Source organism: Mya arenaria, chromosome 6 (assembly GCF_026914265.1).
Source record: "Mya arenaria isolate MELC-2E11 chromosome 6, ASM2691426v1".
Lineage (NCBI taxonomy): Eukaryota > Metazoa > Mollusca > Bivalvia > Myida > Myidae > Mya > Mya arenaria.
In genome coordinates this window covers 3,983,889-4,002,262 of record NC_069127.1, presented here as the reverse complement: position 1 = coordinate 4,002,262, position 18,374 = coordinate 3,983,889, and the positions used below count along the sequence as shown (strand labels likewise).

General features: G+C 34.4%; 1 protein-coding gene across 3 annotated transcripts in view; it reads right to left on the bottom strand.

Annotated features, from left to right (window-relative positions):
* Positions 1-4,685: 4,685 nt before the first annotated feature.
* LOC128238880 (baculoviral IAP repeat-containing protein 3-like) overlaps positions 4,686-18,374 on the bottom strand; it is a 33,105-nt gene continuing 19,416 nt past the window's right edge. For 2 of the 3 annotated variants that reach the window (XM_052955187.1, XM_052955186.1), the window contains exons 8-10: positions 16,954-17,137; positions 12,846-12,953; positions 4,686-11,771 (exon numbers count right to left, since the gene is read on the bottom strand). In XM_052955187.1, the coding sequence (XP_052811147.1) occupies positions 11,581-11,771; positions 12,846-12,953; positions 16,954-17,137 (483 nt within the window). In that variant the 3' untranslated portion in view covers positions 4,686-11,580. The remainder of the gene's footprint in view (positions 11,772-12,845; positions 12,954-16,953; positions 17,138-18,374) is intronic. The other variant, XR_008261785.1, reaches the window with a different exon arrangement.

Sequence of the window (18,374 nt, the reverse complement as noted above, 5' to 3'; positions counted from 1 at the left end):
CTTGTTGGAGACTTGACTGCGATAAAACCCCTCTAGACTGTGGCAGTGGTTTACCATGGTGCCTTTTGGCTTTTATGCTGACTTCGGCTCATAGTCACTGTCCCATTTTCCAAATTTGTGGCAGCGTTTATATATACAGCAGATATTGTCTCCAAAGTCCGTGTTAACGTTGCAGACAAGCGCCTTGCAACGGCCACCAACACAGCTCAACTTTGCCAATCTTTGCACGGACTGGATTTGGTCACCAACTTTTCCGGATTAAAGTTGTATTGTGCCTCGCAGGCCTCATGCCGCCGAACGAACTTTCGGCACGTATTTTTGAGACAACAAAATCCTTTTTTGCAGTTATTGTGCTTGAAGCACTGCCTCTTACAGCAATCTAGATCCGGGACGTACAGATTGTATTTGTATCTTTACAACAAAATGACAAGCACATATTTTTCAAATTGTAAACAAAGCAATCAAAGCCTTGTAAATGGATTCCTTGGAGACGCCAGACTTCTGATCTGAAAAAGAAGCCATCATTACTTTGCTTCACAGCTACTTCTCATAAGCATGTGTACCAGATAGTGGGGCTGTCGGTGCACTTTTCAGCGAGTCTGCACTATAACATCAAGAGAGGCAAAACTGAATTTAATCAAACTTGGCACAAAATGTTCATTACTGTAGTTTGGCTAATCGAGTCATATGTATGGTACAATTTTCCATGTCCGCTATGTTCAGTACAGACCTAGGGTGTCAAAAAATTATATTAAAAAGTGTATGTCCAATGATTAGCACAGGTACTAGTTGTGTCGCGTATTACATGTATATCGATCCTTTAGGTCCAAGGTCAAGGTCACAAGCCAGTGCTTACATGCTTTAGTAGCATTTCTTTTCATATGATCGCAAGGGAAATTGGAGAATTGGTATTCCCCGCCGAAGGATACTTTGTCGAAGAACCATACATTTGAAGACTTAAGTTTAAGCATATGTCCGTAAAAAGTAACTTACATTTAAAGACAACGAGCAACTATAGATATGAATTGGGTATAACTCGAGTATGATTATCTCGTGTTTTGATTGATATTGACTTCATAAAGTTATATTCAGTTCAAGTAAAATAATTTCATTAATCGAAGGGCAATAACTCTGATGGTACTGACCCAATCTAGATAAAAGACGTGTTTTCACTATCGCACTAACGTCGCGCGACCTAACCCAGCACATTGACGTTACGTTATATATATTTTCAAGTAAAAGGAATGCTGAACAGCAATACTGAAATTGTTCATGTTTATCTCGAAGCATCAATTAATAATCTCCACTTCAACAAATCCTTTTATTATTTGTATTGTCAATATACTGTTAAAAAGATAATAAAAACTTGGTCTTATTACGAAATTTTAGTTTTTTATTTATTTCAGAATTGTAATTGTGCGGATAAAAAGGTTCTCAATATATTGTCTTCCCTCAAAACATCATAGGAAATCCGTTTAATCGTCTTTTTTTGTTGAATGTAGGAGGCGTGACACTTGTCCTCTACACAGAAAATATTCGAAGATTAAGTTAATTGTCGGTGGATTTGTTTAAAATTTCAGGAACGCCACTATTGGGTCAACAAGGGTTTTCTAGGACAAAACGTTCCAGTTTTTTGTATTCAAATTGTTCCAAAGTTAATCTGTTTTTAATATTTGACCTAATGACCTTGTTTTTGAGTCGAGATGTTGGTCGAGACTTTGGCATGACAATTATTCTGACCAGAAGCATTTCGATGGGTGAATGCGAAAAGGTTCTAAGTGACACTTAATAAAGAAGATAGAACCTTTTCGCTTTCACACCTCGATTTATAAACAAATCAGTTGTGGACGGACGACTGACAAAGGGCGATCACAAAGTCTCAACGTAAACAAGCATGTATCTTATTGCTTTCCTGCAAAGTAATTTCTATGTAACTATGACATAAATTGTTGAACTGTATATGTATGCACAGCAATGTTGATGTTACGAACCTGCATGTTTCGTCAGGATCGGGCCAGTAACAAAAGAGTTATTACCCTTTAATTCATGAATAAACCTTATTCGTGCGTTCATGTACATACACTGTTTATAACTGTTGAGAACATCGGGTCACCAAAACAGTATAGAAGAAAAACAATATTAAAAATTCAAAGGTATACGGGCTGCCCAGTTGTCTATCCTTCTCTGATGCTTGTGTATAAATGTTTCAAATCAGTTAATCATCATTATAATTCATGATTATCCACAAGTAAATGCATACCAGCCAGTTTCATTGTATGTGATTGTAGTAAAAACACAATTTTTGATGAAACCTATTTGTTTTATCATGGAGAATTTTCCATTTTATCATAGAACTTCTTACTATTTTCTGAATATATTAGATGTAGACATGGGTGCTAACTGTCTTATTACCATAAAGCGGCAACAATGGATTAAACGGCAGTTTTGATTGACTAAACTAATTGTCCACAAGTTGCTGAGATGTAGCAGCAAGTAACTAAGTTGTTGCCATAATATAAATAAAGTGTTGCGGATATCACCTCTGTGCCACCGTAAATACCTACAACCAGGTAGAGATTAAAATATTTTCTACTGGACTATTCTTCCAACCTCATGTAAATGGCATATATTTATTGAACAATAAACGCAGCCGAACTACAAAGTGAGTAAATTTTTCATTGGAGAAACGTGACATAACTTTATTATTATAAATCAAAGAGCTTTGGACTTAATTCTAAGAAAATGTATGGCTGTCATTATACGTGTAACTTTAGAAATGGCATTTCTTTCCAATCTGAAGTTTGCCTATTCATATTAAAGTGTATACGAAAATTATTCAGAAGTGTATACAACCTTTAACGATAAGTCTACACTGGTGTTCATCAATTCTACTATAGGTATTTGTATTATCGTCGGCGGGGGTTTGCATTGTTCAAATACTGATTTTAGCACTTACATTGTACTTGGAAACCGTTAAAGAAACTGGATACACATGACTACAAAAGTCCGGTAATTCTAAGATTATAAGTATCTTCCATTTGAATGTCGAATGTCCACTTTCGTGCCATAACGACATTCACTTTTGAATGTCCAATGCCGTGCAAGCACGACTTTCGTTTTTGAATGCCCAATGTTCAATGTCGTATGTTTAGCTAATTTCACACTGCTACTGATCACAGTGTTTTCGGTTATTGTCGCTGTTGCTTTTCTGATTTAGTTGTGATGCATTATAGTCCAGTGAACTCACTGTAACATGTCTAAATCCATGGAGTCACGCACTCCATTGGCTTACATCATAGAAACATATTATAGGACTGCAAGCAACACAGTGTTTCATCTTTTGTTTGCTATATACATTTGTTATGATTACCTTCAAAACATTAGATATCCAAAATCGGCAAACTTGCGGCACTGTCAGCGATCCTCATTCCTGGCGTTCTAGCAGCCGAAACCCGGAGGCAGCGCGACTGATTCGTTTTCCACGGACCCAGTGGCCGAACACGTGCATCTTAGAGAGATGCGCCGCAAGTATCACCAAAATACACGTGTAAAGCTAAACTTCTCTCATTTTGGAAGGCAACTTGATAGAAATCTTGTAATAGATAATGTGCATGGGCAGAACAGTTTAACAAAATTGATGAGGCACAGGCCTTATTTCGGACTGGTTATTCGACAACAGACAATATAATTATTTACTTTTCAAAGTATGGTTCAGAAATATACCAAAAAGCCCGTATGTATTATACGTCGATTTTAAAAAGGCATTTGATGGATTAATACACCATAACTTGTTCACCAGTTTACATAAAGTAGGAGTTCAGGGAAAGCTCTTCCGTATATTGACGTCTATGTATTCAAATCTACGTGGGTGGGTCCGTGTTGGCGACGGCACAGTTACACAGTCCTTTATTTGTAACGTTGGCACGAGGCAGGGGGAGGAGAGACTCAACACGATGTGACACATATAAGCATTTCAAAAAAAATATTTATGTATTAATCTACCATTTTATGTGAGCAAATCGTTAGCGAGATTTCGGTGTTCTAGCCATATATTGCTTATTGAGACATTTGGGTATCGAAAGGTAAAATCGAGTGTGTAAATATTGCTTAATTAATTTTGATATCAGATGTGTAGAAGATGAATTTCATGTATTCTTTCAATGTAACAAATTCAGGCAAGAAAGGCAATTGTATATCTATAAATGGTACACAGGTAGGCAAGACTTCCAAAATTTCATAAATCTTATGCAAAGTCTAAACGATGACTGAATAAATAATAGAGCATTTTTTGTAAATGTAATAATGAAACAATAATATAAGGAACAATGACTGTCATTAAGAAATCACAACTCTATAAAGTTTATGTTTTGTATTGAATATGTTGTATTATGGCCCGGAGGCTTTTTTTTACAAATAAAATTTGACTTGACTTGAATTACAAACTAGCATTCACACATAAAACACATCTGATTGGACAAAGGGCAAGGATAGAGCTTGACCACATGGTGGACAGTTATATTTAAATTTAAGCCGGAAAATGCACATCAACAGTTGCTTTAATATTCATGACAATATTCATGAGCGTGTATAGAAGTGCAGGACTTGAGCACATTTTGGCCAGAAACACGAGCGCTCGTGCATTAAAACTATTACTGTAAATGAGTTCAACAGAACAGAACAGATCAGAAAAGAACATAATTTTATTTGATGTAAACCCACAAGGTACAGAGTCACAGACTATAAATACATTTATATAACGTAAATTCACAATGTCACATAATACAGAATCGATACATGCAAAGTCTATATGTTGATATGAATAATTTGTAATACGTGAACAAAATTATATGCAATTATAAAATAAAGGTAACTAAAAGAAACTAAACTTGGTCGGCCTATTAAAAAGCCAGTGGAGAAACAACGTAAATGGTTCGTTAATGATTGTATTCTAGCAAAGAATGAATACCAGACACTTTAAGTTTTAATTGTGCAAAGAATGATGTAAATCGACAAATACTTGATGAGAAAATGACTTATCATAAACGAGTGAAAGGCTTTAAAGTCTTAAAACAAAGCGGTAAATCTGGAAAAAACAACAACAATAAATTGATGTCGATGAGTTCCAGGAGTATTTTTTTCGGCATAACTAAACAATAGAAAAACAAAAAACTGTTCGTAATCATGGATCCAGGTTACATACATTGACACATTAAAGTGACACTCTTATTTAAAATCAATAAATACACAATACATACACATGTATAACAAACATAAATTTTGAGTGATAAACATTTAACTACTTACTAAATAATGCATTTATGGAAAATATTAATTACTGATAACAAGATTGTGACTGTATATTTAATAGCTAAAAAGCAAAAATATTAAATGATTGGTGAGTGTTAAAATATTAACTATCGTCTCATAAGGTAGTAATACCGTGTTTTCTGCACATTTCATTCAAATTAAACTCAGTATCCTTCTTAAGAACCATTGTTTTCGTCATTTATTCAATCTTTTTTGTATATTAAAATACTTGTCTTAAATGTGGTAAATCTTATTTTGTTTTATTGCACATGTTCATTGGTAAATCAGTATTTTTCATGGATTTAACCAAACTTTTTCCTTGCATGAAATAAAATAAGGAAATCTGCTAGTTCTCCATACACGTCACTATAAGGGGTTTCACCTAACGTGTAACTTATCAACAACCTTGTAATTATAGACACCTCATACTATCAAACCATGCATTAAAATAAGTACCGTGTGTAAATGTTGCAATAATGGTGCAAGATAGTCAGGCAATTACTGAAGCGATCCTGATTACACAGTGATTCCATAGGCTGATCGGACAGACTTTTCCATATGCAAACTGCAAAGTTCTAACGTCGATGGTTGTGTTTTTAAACACGCTGAGTGAACAAAAATAGTTATGAAAAAACCCAACACAAAACATATATCTATACTGTAAAATACCCCGTCTTATACGAAATTTAAATAAAATGGCAAGTGCCATAAACCATCACACTTGCCTATGATGTAAAGGCTATGTTTGTTTATTTGAGTTTATCAAGGTCTGCCCGCGCCCGTTGGCTGCATTATGGCTTGACCCCGCCGTGACGCCATCACGACTTAAATTGTGTTTTTTAAATGCCATAAGAGACATGAGATAGAAGTGACAGCAATTCGCAGTCAAATCCAGACATTGGAAGACTTGAAGAAACAGAGTGAGATACAAGAGATCCGGGTGCGATACCCTAGCTCTTTGCGAAGAGACCTCTTGGTTCTTTAACGTGCTCGGTGTAAAGCACCGATACACGGGATACAACTTTCCTGGGTTGAACCAGTACTGAGTACACCACTTTTTCAAGCACTACCCTTTAAATGCCAAGCGCCAGGCAAGGGAGCTACTTGTACCAGCTTTTAACGTCTTACGGTATGACGCGGCCCGGGATCGAACCCACGATCTCCCGCTCCGTAGGCGGACGCTTAACCACAAGGCCACGGAGACGGTTTAAAGGCTATGTGATTTACGTGCAGGGAAAATACGGCTAATTATGAAAGAAATAGTTGTTACAATAGGGTAAAAGACAATGGTCAGTAAGCGAAATTTCTTGTTTATTTCATTATCTAATATGATATTAAGGGAGTGTACAATATGCAAATGCAATCATATGACATACTTCCCCGCTTCTTTTAAACGATGTCCCAGCGTTTACAAACATAAATTAAAAGAGGGAAAATGTCGTCCTGTACGAATACTTCTATGTGGCACAACGTATCTATATAATTTGCTTAACTACTATGCTAACTCCATACTGGTGCGTTCAAGCAAAAGTTGCAGTCAAATATGGTGACAAATTCGGAAACTAGTTTTACATAAAATTATACTACAATCTAGAGTCACACAAACTACAGCGTACCATACAACACATCAACCCAATAATGAGTACATTCGAGAATCAAAGCACAATTATAAAAACCAATCTCCAATGCTGTTTTACAAAACATAATCTCCAGACGACATCCATCTCAGTTTCTGTATCTTGCGCGACGGTCTTTGTGAGGTGTCCTCTTATTGGCAATGTGAAAACGAAAAAGGCCTAGAGAACATTGTAGTCAACGCATTAATCTTCTGTTGCTTGAAACTTCAATGCTGTTGGTTGTCCCGTTTCCGGAGTATAATCCGTCACATTGTCGTCTACAGCCATAAAAGGTAACAGATTATATCGATGAAGGGTTCGGGCTTTGCTTGAATTCGGTATATTCCTTCTCCACCTAATAGACGGGCGTATAAGGGTCCGGCTGCCGGATGACGATGTTAAAGTGATCAGTCAATAACAAGTGCTTGCAGGTGAAAGAGTCCTTACTTTAACACGGTCTCCAGGGTATATGACATTAGACTTGACTCTCTGATCGTATTTCGGCTTGTTGGTGACATATGTCTTGGCTACTGTCTGTCTCCTAGTTCCATATGTAGCTTCAATAAGCTTGACTAAGCAGTGTGCTGTAAGCCAACGAAGATGAACCTGAAAGAGTCAAGGGGTAAACCAACGAAAGCCTCAATCGCTATGACGGGGCTACGACCTTACATTAAGATATTTGGTGTCGAAGTGCACATGAGCTTTCCAACTGGACTTCTCATAATCATGCAGAATCTGGTTGTATCGCTCAACTATCCTATTACCCATTGGATGATAAGGGGTCGTGTGTAACGTTAAATACGGGCTAGCTTGCACAACTCCTGCTCGATAAATAATTGATGGTGAAGTTATACGCGTCGAGTGCAGCTACCAAGCGTTGTTCCGTAGTGAGAAAGTGACGATTGTCCTCGATGTTATGGAAACTTTAGCTGAACGAAAATGGACTTTCTGATTATTCTGTTACACTAACAATTGGTTTCTCATGTTTCGGTGTGTAACCAAGATCGGATTTGTGTGAAAGAGCAATATTCTCCTACTTTTTAATCAACTTGTAAACTATTTTCTTCGTGTCACTTGTCAAACACGATTTTTCAAGATCAACTCTTAGTGTTTTTTTTGGAAAAGAGGGGAAGATCAAGATAGTGTCTACAATGAATCATCCTTAACATTTTGCTTGTATTCAAACTTGCCAAACTTTTCAAAAACATGTATAACGTCCCTTACGGCGCTGTCGTTTTAATCAATCTCCGTTGGACTCCGGTTAGGTTTCATGTTCAGATAATCTTTCATATACAGGGTGTTTTTAATTTCTAAATTCAAACAACTCAGCAGGTTTTTCCTTTTTTCTCCGATGAATGGATATACGTTTTGGACTATATCCACTTGATGTTATTCACAAAACATTGTATTTTTATTTAAAATAAGAACTCTGCCGACATAGTACATACTTTGACGGAGGGGTCTCTGTGTAAGAAACTACTATCTTCATTAATATTTTCACCTACAGATACCTGCATTGGAATAATTGTTCTCATGAGCCCAGTCACTGCCTACATTTCAAAGAGTTGTTAAGTACAACACATCTCGGTTCATTTCCAATTGATAAGGAATGTCCTCCTTAGTCTCTAACTTATTTCTCTCAGAATATTTGTTTCTACCATCATCGACTACCGACTAAACTAGACATTTGAACTTCTTTCTTAACAAATTGTGTGTAAATATCTTCTATTCAGTAATAAATGTCTTCTGAAACTGTTGATACCATTGCCCCCGTGTCAATAGGAACCAAGTGTCTTTGGTAAAGAAGGTTCGGTAACCACCAATAGTTTCTTTTGCTCCGCAAAAAAGCATTCATTTGTTTAAATATTCCGAATTAACAGTTTCAGAGTTTGCTTTTCCTTCTTTGACTTTTTCGTCTAAAGAGGGATCGTATTTCATACTCTCCTGCCTTTGCCTAATGTTATTTCCAGCTATTATGTTATTAAAACCACCTCTACTATAGTATATGTTGTTTAAAACACCTCTTTCTCCTCCTCATGTTGACTATTACATTCACTTGTGTCCTTTGTACTTGCTGATGTTAATGCACATTATTTCTGTCTACCTCTTGTAACACTATATCATGTTCTCAAACGGTCAAACCCTTTCTTTCTCCTAAGCAATTCAAACGCCTTTTTCCTTATTTCCTAATCCTCTCTAAAACCTTTTTCTTAGCATTTCTTTTTTCTCTTTCAGAAGTATTATATTCTTTGTGAGCAGTAGTTGCACACTATCCTCCAAGCGGAGACCCTATTCCAATAAACTCCCATGTTCCTTTTGCCCTGCAATGTAAAATTATGTTTGCCAGACATGTTTCCAATTATATCAACATATTCTAGTGTTACAACTAGTGTCGCTGTAGGAACCAGACTAACAATAATTATTCTCGCAGGACCTTCCAATGACTGTCTTAACGTTTGCGTAATGTGAGTACCGCACATGTCTGGCGCTTCAACACTGTTTATCTCCGCTTTCCATTCCTTTAGACTACATCCATGTCTATAGGCTTATTCTCAATTCCAGCGTATGTACTAACCATCCATTTATGTGAAAAATCATGATCTGGAAACTGCTAAATAACTCTATTCATTTCTATTCTTTCTCTGACTTCAACCTACGGTTTCCTGTTATAGATATCATACAATTTATCATAATCCTACGATCTATCTTTGTCTCGTCAGTATATCTCTATCCAAAATCCTTTCTCTATCAGCAAGTCTCCTTTTTCAGCTTAAACTTTTTGTCTTAGATCTAATTCTGTCAAGCTCTTATCAGAGTTATTTTTGTTATAAATTCAAAAGCTTTCCGTTAGCCTTCCGTTAGCCTTTCAAATCATACTTGTTAGTCTCTCTAACTTAAATCGTTCTCTTTATCTTAACGTTCCTTTATTATCACAATGGACGTTCTTGTTTAGACATTTATTCGCTCATTCGTCTAAAAAATTCTCAAGCGCTACTTGTAATATATACTGTGGTTTCTTCAAGTTCCTACTTTCATGCCATATATCTTATCTCTTGATACATTTCCTACATCGTGAACCACAGGCTCTTTTTAAAAAAAAAATGTCTCGGCTCGTGGGCATTTATCCAACAATTTATCTGAACGTTCAAGCTGCAAACTAAGCTCCCTTTCATTTACTATATAATATAGTATGCGTGAAAGTTTGGAGCATAATATGTATCGTTTGTGAACCTTTTCAACTCTTCCTGACATTCTTCCTTTCAAAACAGACTGTGGTCTATGTATCCTCAGTCTATGTCTGTAGTCTCAAGTATGTTCCTTATTTCCTTTAGCATCTCTCAAAGGCTGCTGTCGTTCAAATATATCCACTATTTCAAATCTTTCAACTACATTTTTCTCATTTTCAAAAGGTTTCTCATACCTTGTTTCACTTAAGTCATAATTCTTGAACCTCTAAGACTCCCTCTAAAGTTCACCTCAGATCTAATTGTGCATCTAGAACATTCACTCCCTCATTCGTGTGTACTGATTATACCCATAATTTGCTCATTAGCATCTCTCTTTTCACATATAAGAGCTCCCGTTCGTCTATTCCCTGCATACTTACTCTCCTTTTACTATCACGTAACTTTTTGTAAACTACCATCTCCACCTGATCTCCAACTAAGTTCCTTCTTATTAATCGCTCTTCTCTGTCTGACATGTTTTTATCCATCTTTCACACACGATCACAGTATATTTTTAACACTAATTGAGTTAACTTTAAATTCAAACAAAGGAAGAAGTACAAATTATTCCACAGGATTTCAAGATATTGTCACAAAAAATCAATGCAAATTCAAATGTAACAAAGTCACACTACATCAAATATGATAGTATATCACATGGTTTAGTATGTCACAAACAAGTACGACGAACGCTCACTAAGTCACAACTACTATTACTTATGATGGCAATTAACTTTATTTCTAAAACTAATTAATCTAATTTTTACCTTTCCACAAATGAATACCACATTTTTTACAATTCCAACAAATCCTTGGTATACGAAGCGGGGACGTATATCATAGGCTTGCATTTTCAAATTGTAGATCACCTAAATATTGAACGAAATCATGAAATATACAAGTAATTGCTTGTTCTAATCATTGCCTTCCACCAAACTGATCACTATTCATGTTTCTTTACTTCTTACCTTTATTTTTCCTGCACGTCAATCATCTTACCTTCACGTCATAGGCTTTTGTGATGCTTCATGGCACTTGCCTTTTGGATTATATTCGTGCAAGACGTGGTATTTACATCAGTTTAAATAAATATATATATTTTATAGTATCACTTCCCATTCTAGTTAGTATGGCATTTACTAACTTTTGTGTGTGCTGTAGTGTTTATTGACTGTTAATGGTTGAAAAGTTAATTTTGCATGCGTTTTAATGTATTTCAATGAATTTAACTACAGTCAGTTCTGTTCATCTGCACGTGTCATTTGGATTAAATTCGCATACGACGTGAAATGTTACATCAGTCTCAATAAATATATTTATCCATCGACGTTACTGGATGACATTTTGATAGGGCGAATCGTGCTGGAATCCTATTGAGATATGTTTGGAAACACCTTAATGGGTAAACAACTTATACTCGATCGATTATTTCACCCCATGAACGTTCTGATCTTTTGTTGGATAGGTCTCTGGCAGACGGGACAAGATGTGTATTCCTCCGCGCAGCCCATACACAGCTTATGGTGTGTACAGGGCAGAAAGAGCGCGTTTACTTGGTTCTCCTGGCACTGGAAACACGTTAGCAGGCTTTTAAGCCTCTCGTTCTCCTTAAACACGCTCTCTGAAAGAAACGGGTCAAGAATGTAAATCTCATGTGGTCAAGAGTTATTTAAACACATGTCACCTGGAATTGTAGTTATTTTTAACACATATCTCTTTTGGTATTTACATTCACTTAAAATCGTAATGGGACACATGCAGTGTGTGTATACCACGTGATAAATGCTACGTCGGAAGGCAATTTTGCTTCGATTGAAGACTTTAAACAAAGATAACTTTACTAGTTCTTCACAATTTTAAATGAAACATAGCTCAGTCTACGTGGCTTAGAGAACCCCGCACTCAGTCGTTTACCAGAGTTTGACTGAAAGTTTAGTTTCTTAAGACACTTCGACAAACCTTTTCGCAAAACCGCTGCCTGATGGAGCACTGTCAAAACATTATTTTGGGAACAGGTTATTCGAAGTATTTGAAGAAACTAATCACCTTATCAAACTCCGGATATAAATCAAATAAATCTCAAATATTAAATCAAGACTGCCCTTTGTTTCATTTAAAATGGTGTAAAAAAAGAAAAGTTATCTTTGTTAAAAGTCTTCATTTTAAGCAAAATGTTGCCTTCCGACGTAGCACATGACGTAATTTATCACGTGGTAAACACACAGTGTACATGGCAGGGTCAAGCCATAATGCATCCAGTGGGCGCGGGCAGACCTCTTTAAATTCTAAAACATCACGATTTCTATACAAACAAATGAAACTATGAACGTTGTTCTTGTCGAATTTTTTGTTTTCACAATCTCATAAAAACAGTTTTCTAACTATAAATATCATTCAAAGCAAAGTGTTCAGTGCTTTAAACATCTACCAAGGGCAGACAACTCCGACGCTTTAAGACAATGACTAGTAGGATTACACAAATGCTAATTACATGTTTGGGTATATATTATGTGGTTAAAACGAAGCAAGTTCGTCATTGTTTGAGGTATGTTTGCTATTTACCATTTAACAGAAAATTAAGAAGTACCATCGAACAATCACTAGTATTCCTTCATACAAACTAACAATCTATCAGATATAAACAGTCTGTATTTCGAAAAAGTCTCTACAATATATGTCTCTACAATATATTTACCTTTTGTATTACCATTAAGCGGGGAGGGTTGATGGGATGCAATCTCTTTTCTTTCATTTATAATTTCAATCGCTGTGACAATGTCCTCTGTTGAAGGATTTGTATTCCCTGAAAAAAAATATTCGTTTAATACAGAAATAAAATGCGCTAAACAGGAATACCAACTGAAAGGATTTGAGTTTTCTGTCAATGGCATATAAATGCGAAAGTATACAGTTATTTCATGGATATATGGTAACAATCAACTTTTGTCCCGAGCTGGAGGGGATGATATCTGAACTGTTGCCCGAGGCAATATATGCATTTTAATTCTTGATTTATCAAAAATAAAATCAAAACTGATCGTTTGTGCTGAAAGCTTTCAATTCGTCTGAATTGAACTCATCCCCGGTCAAAAAAATGGACTGTTTCCCTCTCGCGCTATGACGTAATTGGAATTTCCAAGTTGTTTTTAAGACAGCATATCATTTACGATTTTCAATGTTTAAACACTTTGTTCAAATATTTTTTGATAACGTTATAAAATAGTTATTTCCTATTTGCTTACATAAAATTTCGATCAAGTAATAAAGCAGTTATTTCATGATTATTTAAGTAACGGCCAAAACTGTATAATGTAAGCCGATTAGAACTTCGCAAATTCATACCGCAATTAAATTATATATGTGCAAAGATTTTCGGTCTATGATCAAAATTTATTTCAGCGAGTGATAAGAAAAAGGACATATATATATATATATATATATATATATATATATATATATATATATATATATATATATATATATATATATATATATATATATATATATATATATATATATATATGTATGTATGTATATTATTTGATACTGAGTGACACACATTTTGATCTTATACTAAAATCCAACACATTTTGTCTCTTCATACTTAAATTTTAGAACAATGCCAGTTTGATTAGCATAATTTGAAATTCGCGTGAGTGACAAAATTTATAGTATTTTGGTGACGCCATTTAAAATATATCAATCATGCATATGGTTAAGTTACTTTGATAATGAAATAAGGGAATCAAAATGTATATCAGTAAAATACCAGCAGCGAAACTAACACGACATTTCATAAAATAAACGCTGAAAAAAATCAACATTTGGACTGTTTATACACTATCGTTGATATGAAAAATTGCAATGAAAAGTTTTCATGTGATAACATTATGTGGGATGTTTCTAAACAGGAACAATTTTATCAAACCTAAATGATAATATTGTTGAAAATTTATTAAACGATTGTATGGATTTAAACACTTGTATCGATGATGTTTCAACCTTGATATATGATATATCATTTGCTGTATATGGTAAAACCATTCGCATTACAGGTAACAGAAATAGTTCACCGCACAGAAACAGTCGCTTTGGTTTGATAACACGTGTAAGCAACGAAAAAAGGATTTTTACAAATGTAAAAGGCTGTATTCTGAAAATCCTACACTTGATAACATATTATTATTTTTGAATGCTAGAGCTTTGTATTGTAAAGCCAAGCGTAAAGCTAATCAAATGTATTCATCTTTTGAAAAATGTACATTAGCTTCACTTAGCAAGACAAATGCTAGATCATTTTGGAAATATATTAATAAGTATAAAGGTAAAAAACACAAATTCTAATGACATAAGAATTGATGAATTTGTTCATCATTTCAAAAATATGTCAAATACACCCCATCCCAGCAATTTCGATGTTTACGATTATCCTGACTCGGTGAATACTATTGAAACTAAGGAATTGGATTGCGATTTCACTGTTGATGTGATATGTAAAATCATTTCAAGTCTGAAACGTAATAAGAGCTGTGACACATCTAATGTTGTTGCTGATTTTTCCATAGATTCCAAAGAATTTATTGCTGCATATTTGAACAAAATATTTAATTTCATATTTCAGAAGTGTGTCTATCCAGAAGCTTGGAGTAAATGTGCTATTGTCCCAATTTTTAAAGGTGTTCGTTCTGATCAGGCAAATTATAGAGGAATAACTTTACTTAATATAACTGCTAAGATATTTTAATTGGTTCTTAGAAATAGAATTGATAAATGGTGTGAGAACAATAGTGTATATAATAAATCACAGTTCGGATTAAGAAATAGTCATAGTACTTCTGATTGTATTTTTATCTTACATGCATTAATTCAGAATACTATTCTAAGCAAATATAAACTATATTGTGCATTTGTTGATTACGGAAAAGCTTTCGATACTGTTATCCATGATGCATTGTGGGTAAAATTTGTAGAATCTGGAGTTAGCTCCAAGATGATAAATATGATAAAATCTATATATAGAAGTGTTAAGGTTTGTATTAAGGATGTTAGTAATATGTCCTACTCTGATATGTTTGATATATCACTTGGTGTTAAACATTAAACATTATCCCCCCCTTTTATTCATTTTGTTTATCAATGATGTTAAAGACGCTGTTGACTTTCACAATTTAACTGAGTCAGAAATTGATACACTGTCTATTTTTATGCTGTTGTTTGCGGATGATATCACATTATTGACCACTGATTCTGTAAGTTTACTGCATCAGCTAAATTCTCTTTATATGTATTCATGCAAATGGGGTTTAAAAATCAACATAAAAAACTAAAATATGTGTGTTTAAAAAGAGGAAAAGCATGTGTAACTTTAGATAGACAATTAATGACGAAATTGTTTAAGTGGTGGATAACTTTTGTTACTTAGATATTAACTTTTCCTTTTCTTTACAGGGAATATGAATAAAGCTGTAAAAAAATGCTGAATGAATAGGCTTTAAAGGCATACAACCATCTACTTTGTGTTTTTAGTAGATTAACACTAGATATTAAAACTAAACTATCGTTGTTTGATGCCTTTGTTGTACTTATTCTTTCAATGGATCGGAGATTTAGGGAGCATATGATCATGGCGAGCTAGATAAACTCCACTTAAAGTTCAGCAAACATATTCTTGGTGTTAAACAACAGACATCCAATGCCGCCGTTTTATGCGAGCTAGGACAGTTCCCATTGTCACTTATATGAAAGGGCATTAAAATATTGGATAAAAATACTATTAATCCGAATGCATTAATGCACCGTGTGTTAACAAAACAATCCAAAATTTATCATGATAATAACATACGTCTTGCTAGAAAAAAATATGTCACTCAGCTATGTCTGATTTGTTAAACAGAATGGGTTATGGTAACTTGTTAGTTGATTTTAATATCGATTACAATTATTTTCCTTTGTTAACTTAAAGAGTACCGGACCAATATGTTCAAACGTGGTATGATAACTTAACATCTCAACCAAAACTGGAATACTATTGTAGATTTAAACAAGAATGTTTATTTGAAGAATATTGAACGTGTGTCGAAAATGATAAACAACGAAAAGAATAATCAAAATTTAGACTATCATCTCATTCACTGGAAATAGAGACTGGTCGATATACTAATACTAACAGAGAAAACAGAAAATGTAAACTTTGTTCAGTGACACTGTGGTGTCTGAATATCATTTTCTACTTTGTTCTGCAGCCTTTTCAGATCTTAGACAAAAAATTACATTAAATCTAATTGGCCAAATATGGCTAAATTTAAATATTTGATGTCAGCAGAGGCTTTTATTTTTACCAAACTTAGCTAAGTTTATACGCCGTATATAGTGCTATCAAATTAAGACAAGAAAAGCTAGAAGTTTAGCTGCTTCTATTGGTTATATTTTCGTATATATTTTTAGGATATTGCTTTTGTAAATAGATATGTTATGTTATCCCATCATTGCTTTATAAATCATTATACTTTTGTGTCTTGGTCATAAGTAGTAAATGGCCAAAGACAAACATGCCGATTTGCCAATAAACTCTTAAGTTCTTGTTGATAAGTAATTTTTACTATACTACATATCTATTATCTAGTATGGTTATCGTTTTTCAAAATTAAGGTGTTAATGTGAATATGAAAAAAAACACATGATGGTATACTATATCGTGCCGTCAAGCGACATGCAAATTGAACCGTCACGTCAACAAGCAACCGTGGTGTTTTGACTGTAAAGGAAAATAAAGAAGAAACATTTGGATTCAGGATAATAGACACCTTGCTGACGAAGTTCCACCACAGATTCTTTGAAGTCATCGTATGGATAACCCATTGCATTAGTAATCACGTCGATATTTGCATCTATCACTCTCTGTACTAAGGAATCATCCACAGATAGATTCGCCATAGCTCCTGTTAATGCTGACGCAGAGTTGGAAGGCTGCGTTTCAGGCAAAAAAGTCTGCAAAATATTCATTGAAAGAAGATAGAAAAAAACAGTACATTTACCAGCCATGCCTGTATAAAATAATGGGTAGTTTGTATTGAACCCGGTAAGTATCGTTGCCAGTTTATGAGCTATACCCAAGATAAAAGCAGAACAGAACAAAACACACATTTTATTAAGACTTGTACACCGTCATCGTCTATAATACATGCATTGTCCACATACCATACGTCAAAGTGTATATACAACATGTAAAAGTAAATGGTATAAAATATAGTTTATCGGAGGCCGAAATATTATTGTACAACTGTTAATCGGGTTTTCTTAATCGCAAAGTCCTCCTGAACAATCTTTATTTATTTCATTCTGACCCAAATTTCTCGAAAAAGTCTGAAGGGCCTAACACAGTGCAAATTTGGCCGGGTTTAGTTTATTATTTAGTTTTGAGCATCCTTTGTGACATGCTTTGGGGTAATAAGAAGTTGACCAAACTTTACGAAAGAAGATTTTATCAGAGTTTTGATAAAAAAACATTTTTTCCGGAAAGGTCAGTAAACAATATAACTATGATTTTGTGTCAAAATGCCCTTGTCTACCCAATTAACAATGTATTGAGAGTTCGTAATGATATATTTTCAAATAAGAAAAATATTTAATGCACTAATAAAACATGATGTATTTAATTCGTTACTGAATACTGATATTTTTACACAAAAACATATTCATAATGTATAAGGACATTTCCGGATTTTTTTTTATTAAAATCTGATTAAATCATCCTTCGTAAAATTTGGTCAACTCCTTACTACAGCTACAAAGTCGCAACGGATATATGTTTAAGCTTGCTAAGTACCGAACCTCAAAACTAAATCAAAAATGATTTTTTAAACATTTTATGTTTTGGTCCTTCAAACGACTTTTGCACTGTCGAAGGCCATTAAGAACAACAGGTTGAAGTATATTATTTCACTTACCCAAAATAGTGTCCACATAAAAAAGGTTATCGTGATTAACATAACTTCTTTTAAATGTTTTAAAAATCTTCAAAATGAGACTACAACAAAAACCATAATAGTGCGCTTATCTTGATCTTGTTATAACGGACTTCACAATGTTCGAAAAATGGGTCCTTGTCATTAGATTTCAATATCTGTACACATTTGTACACAGAGGGATGTGTGTTATAACAACGTTTTTTGTCTGAAATCAATATACATGTTATACAATCTCTTACGAATTAAACAACAACGAC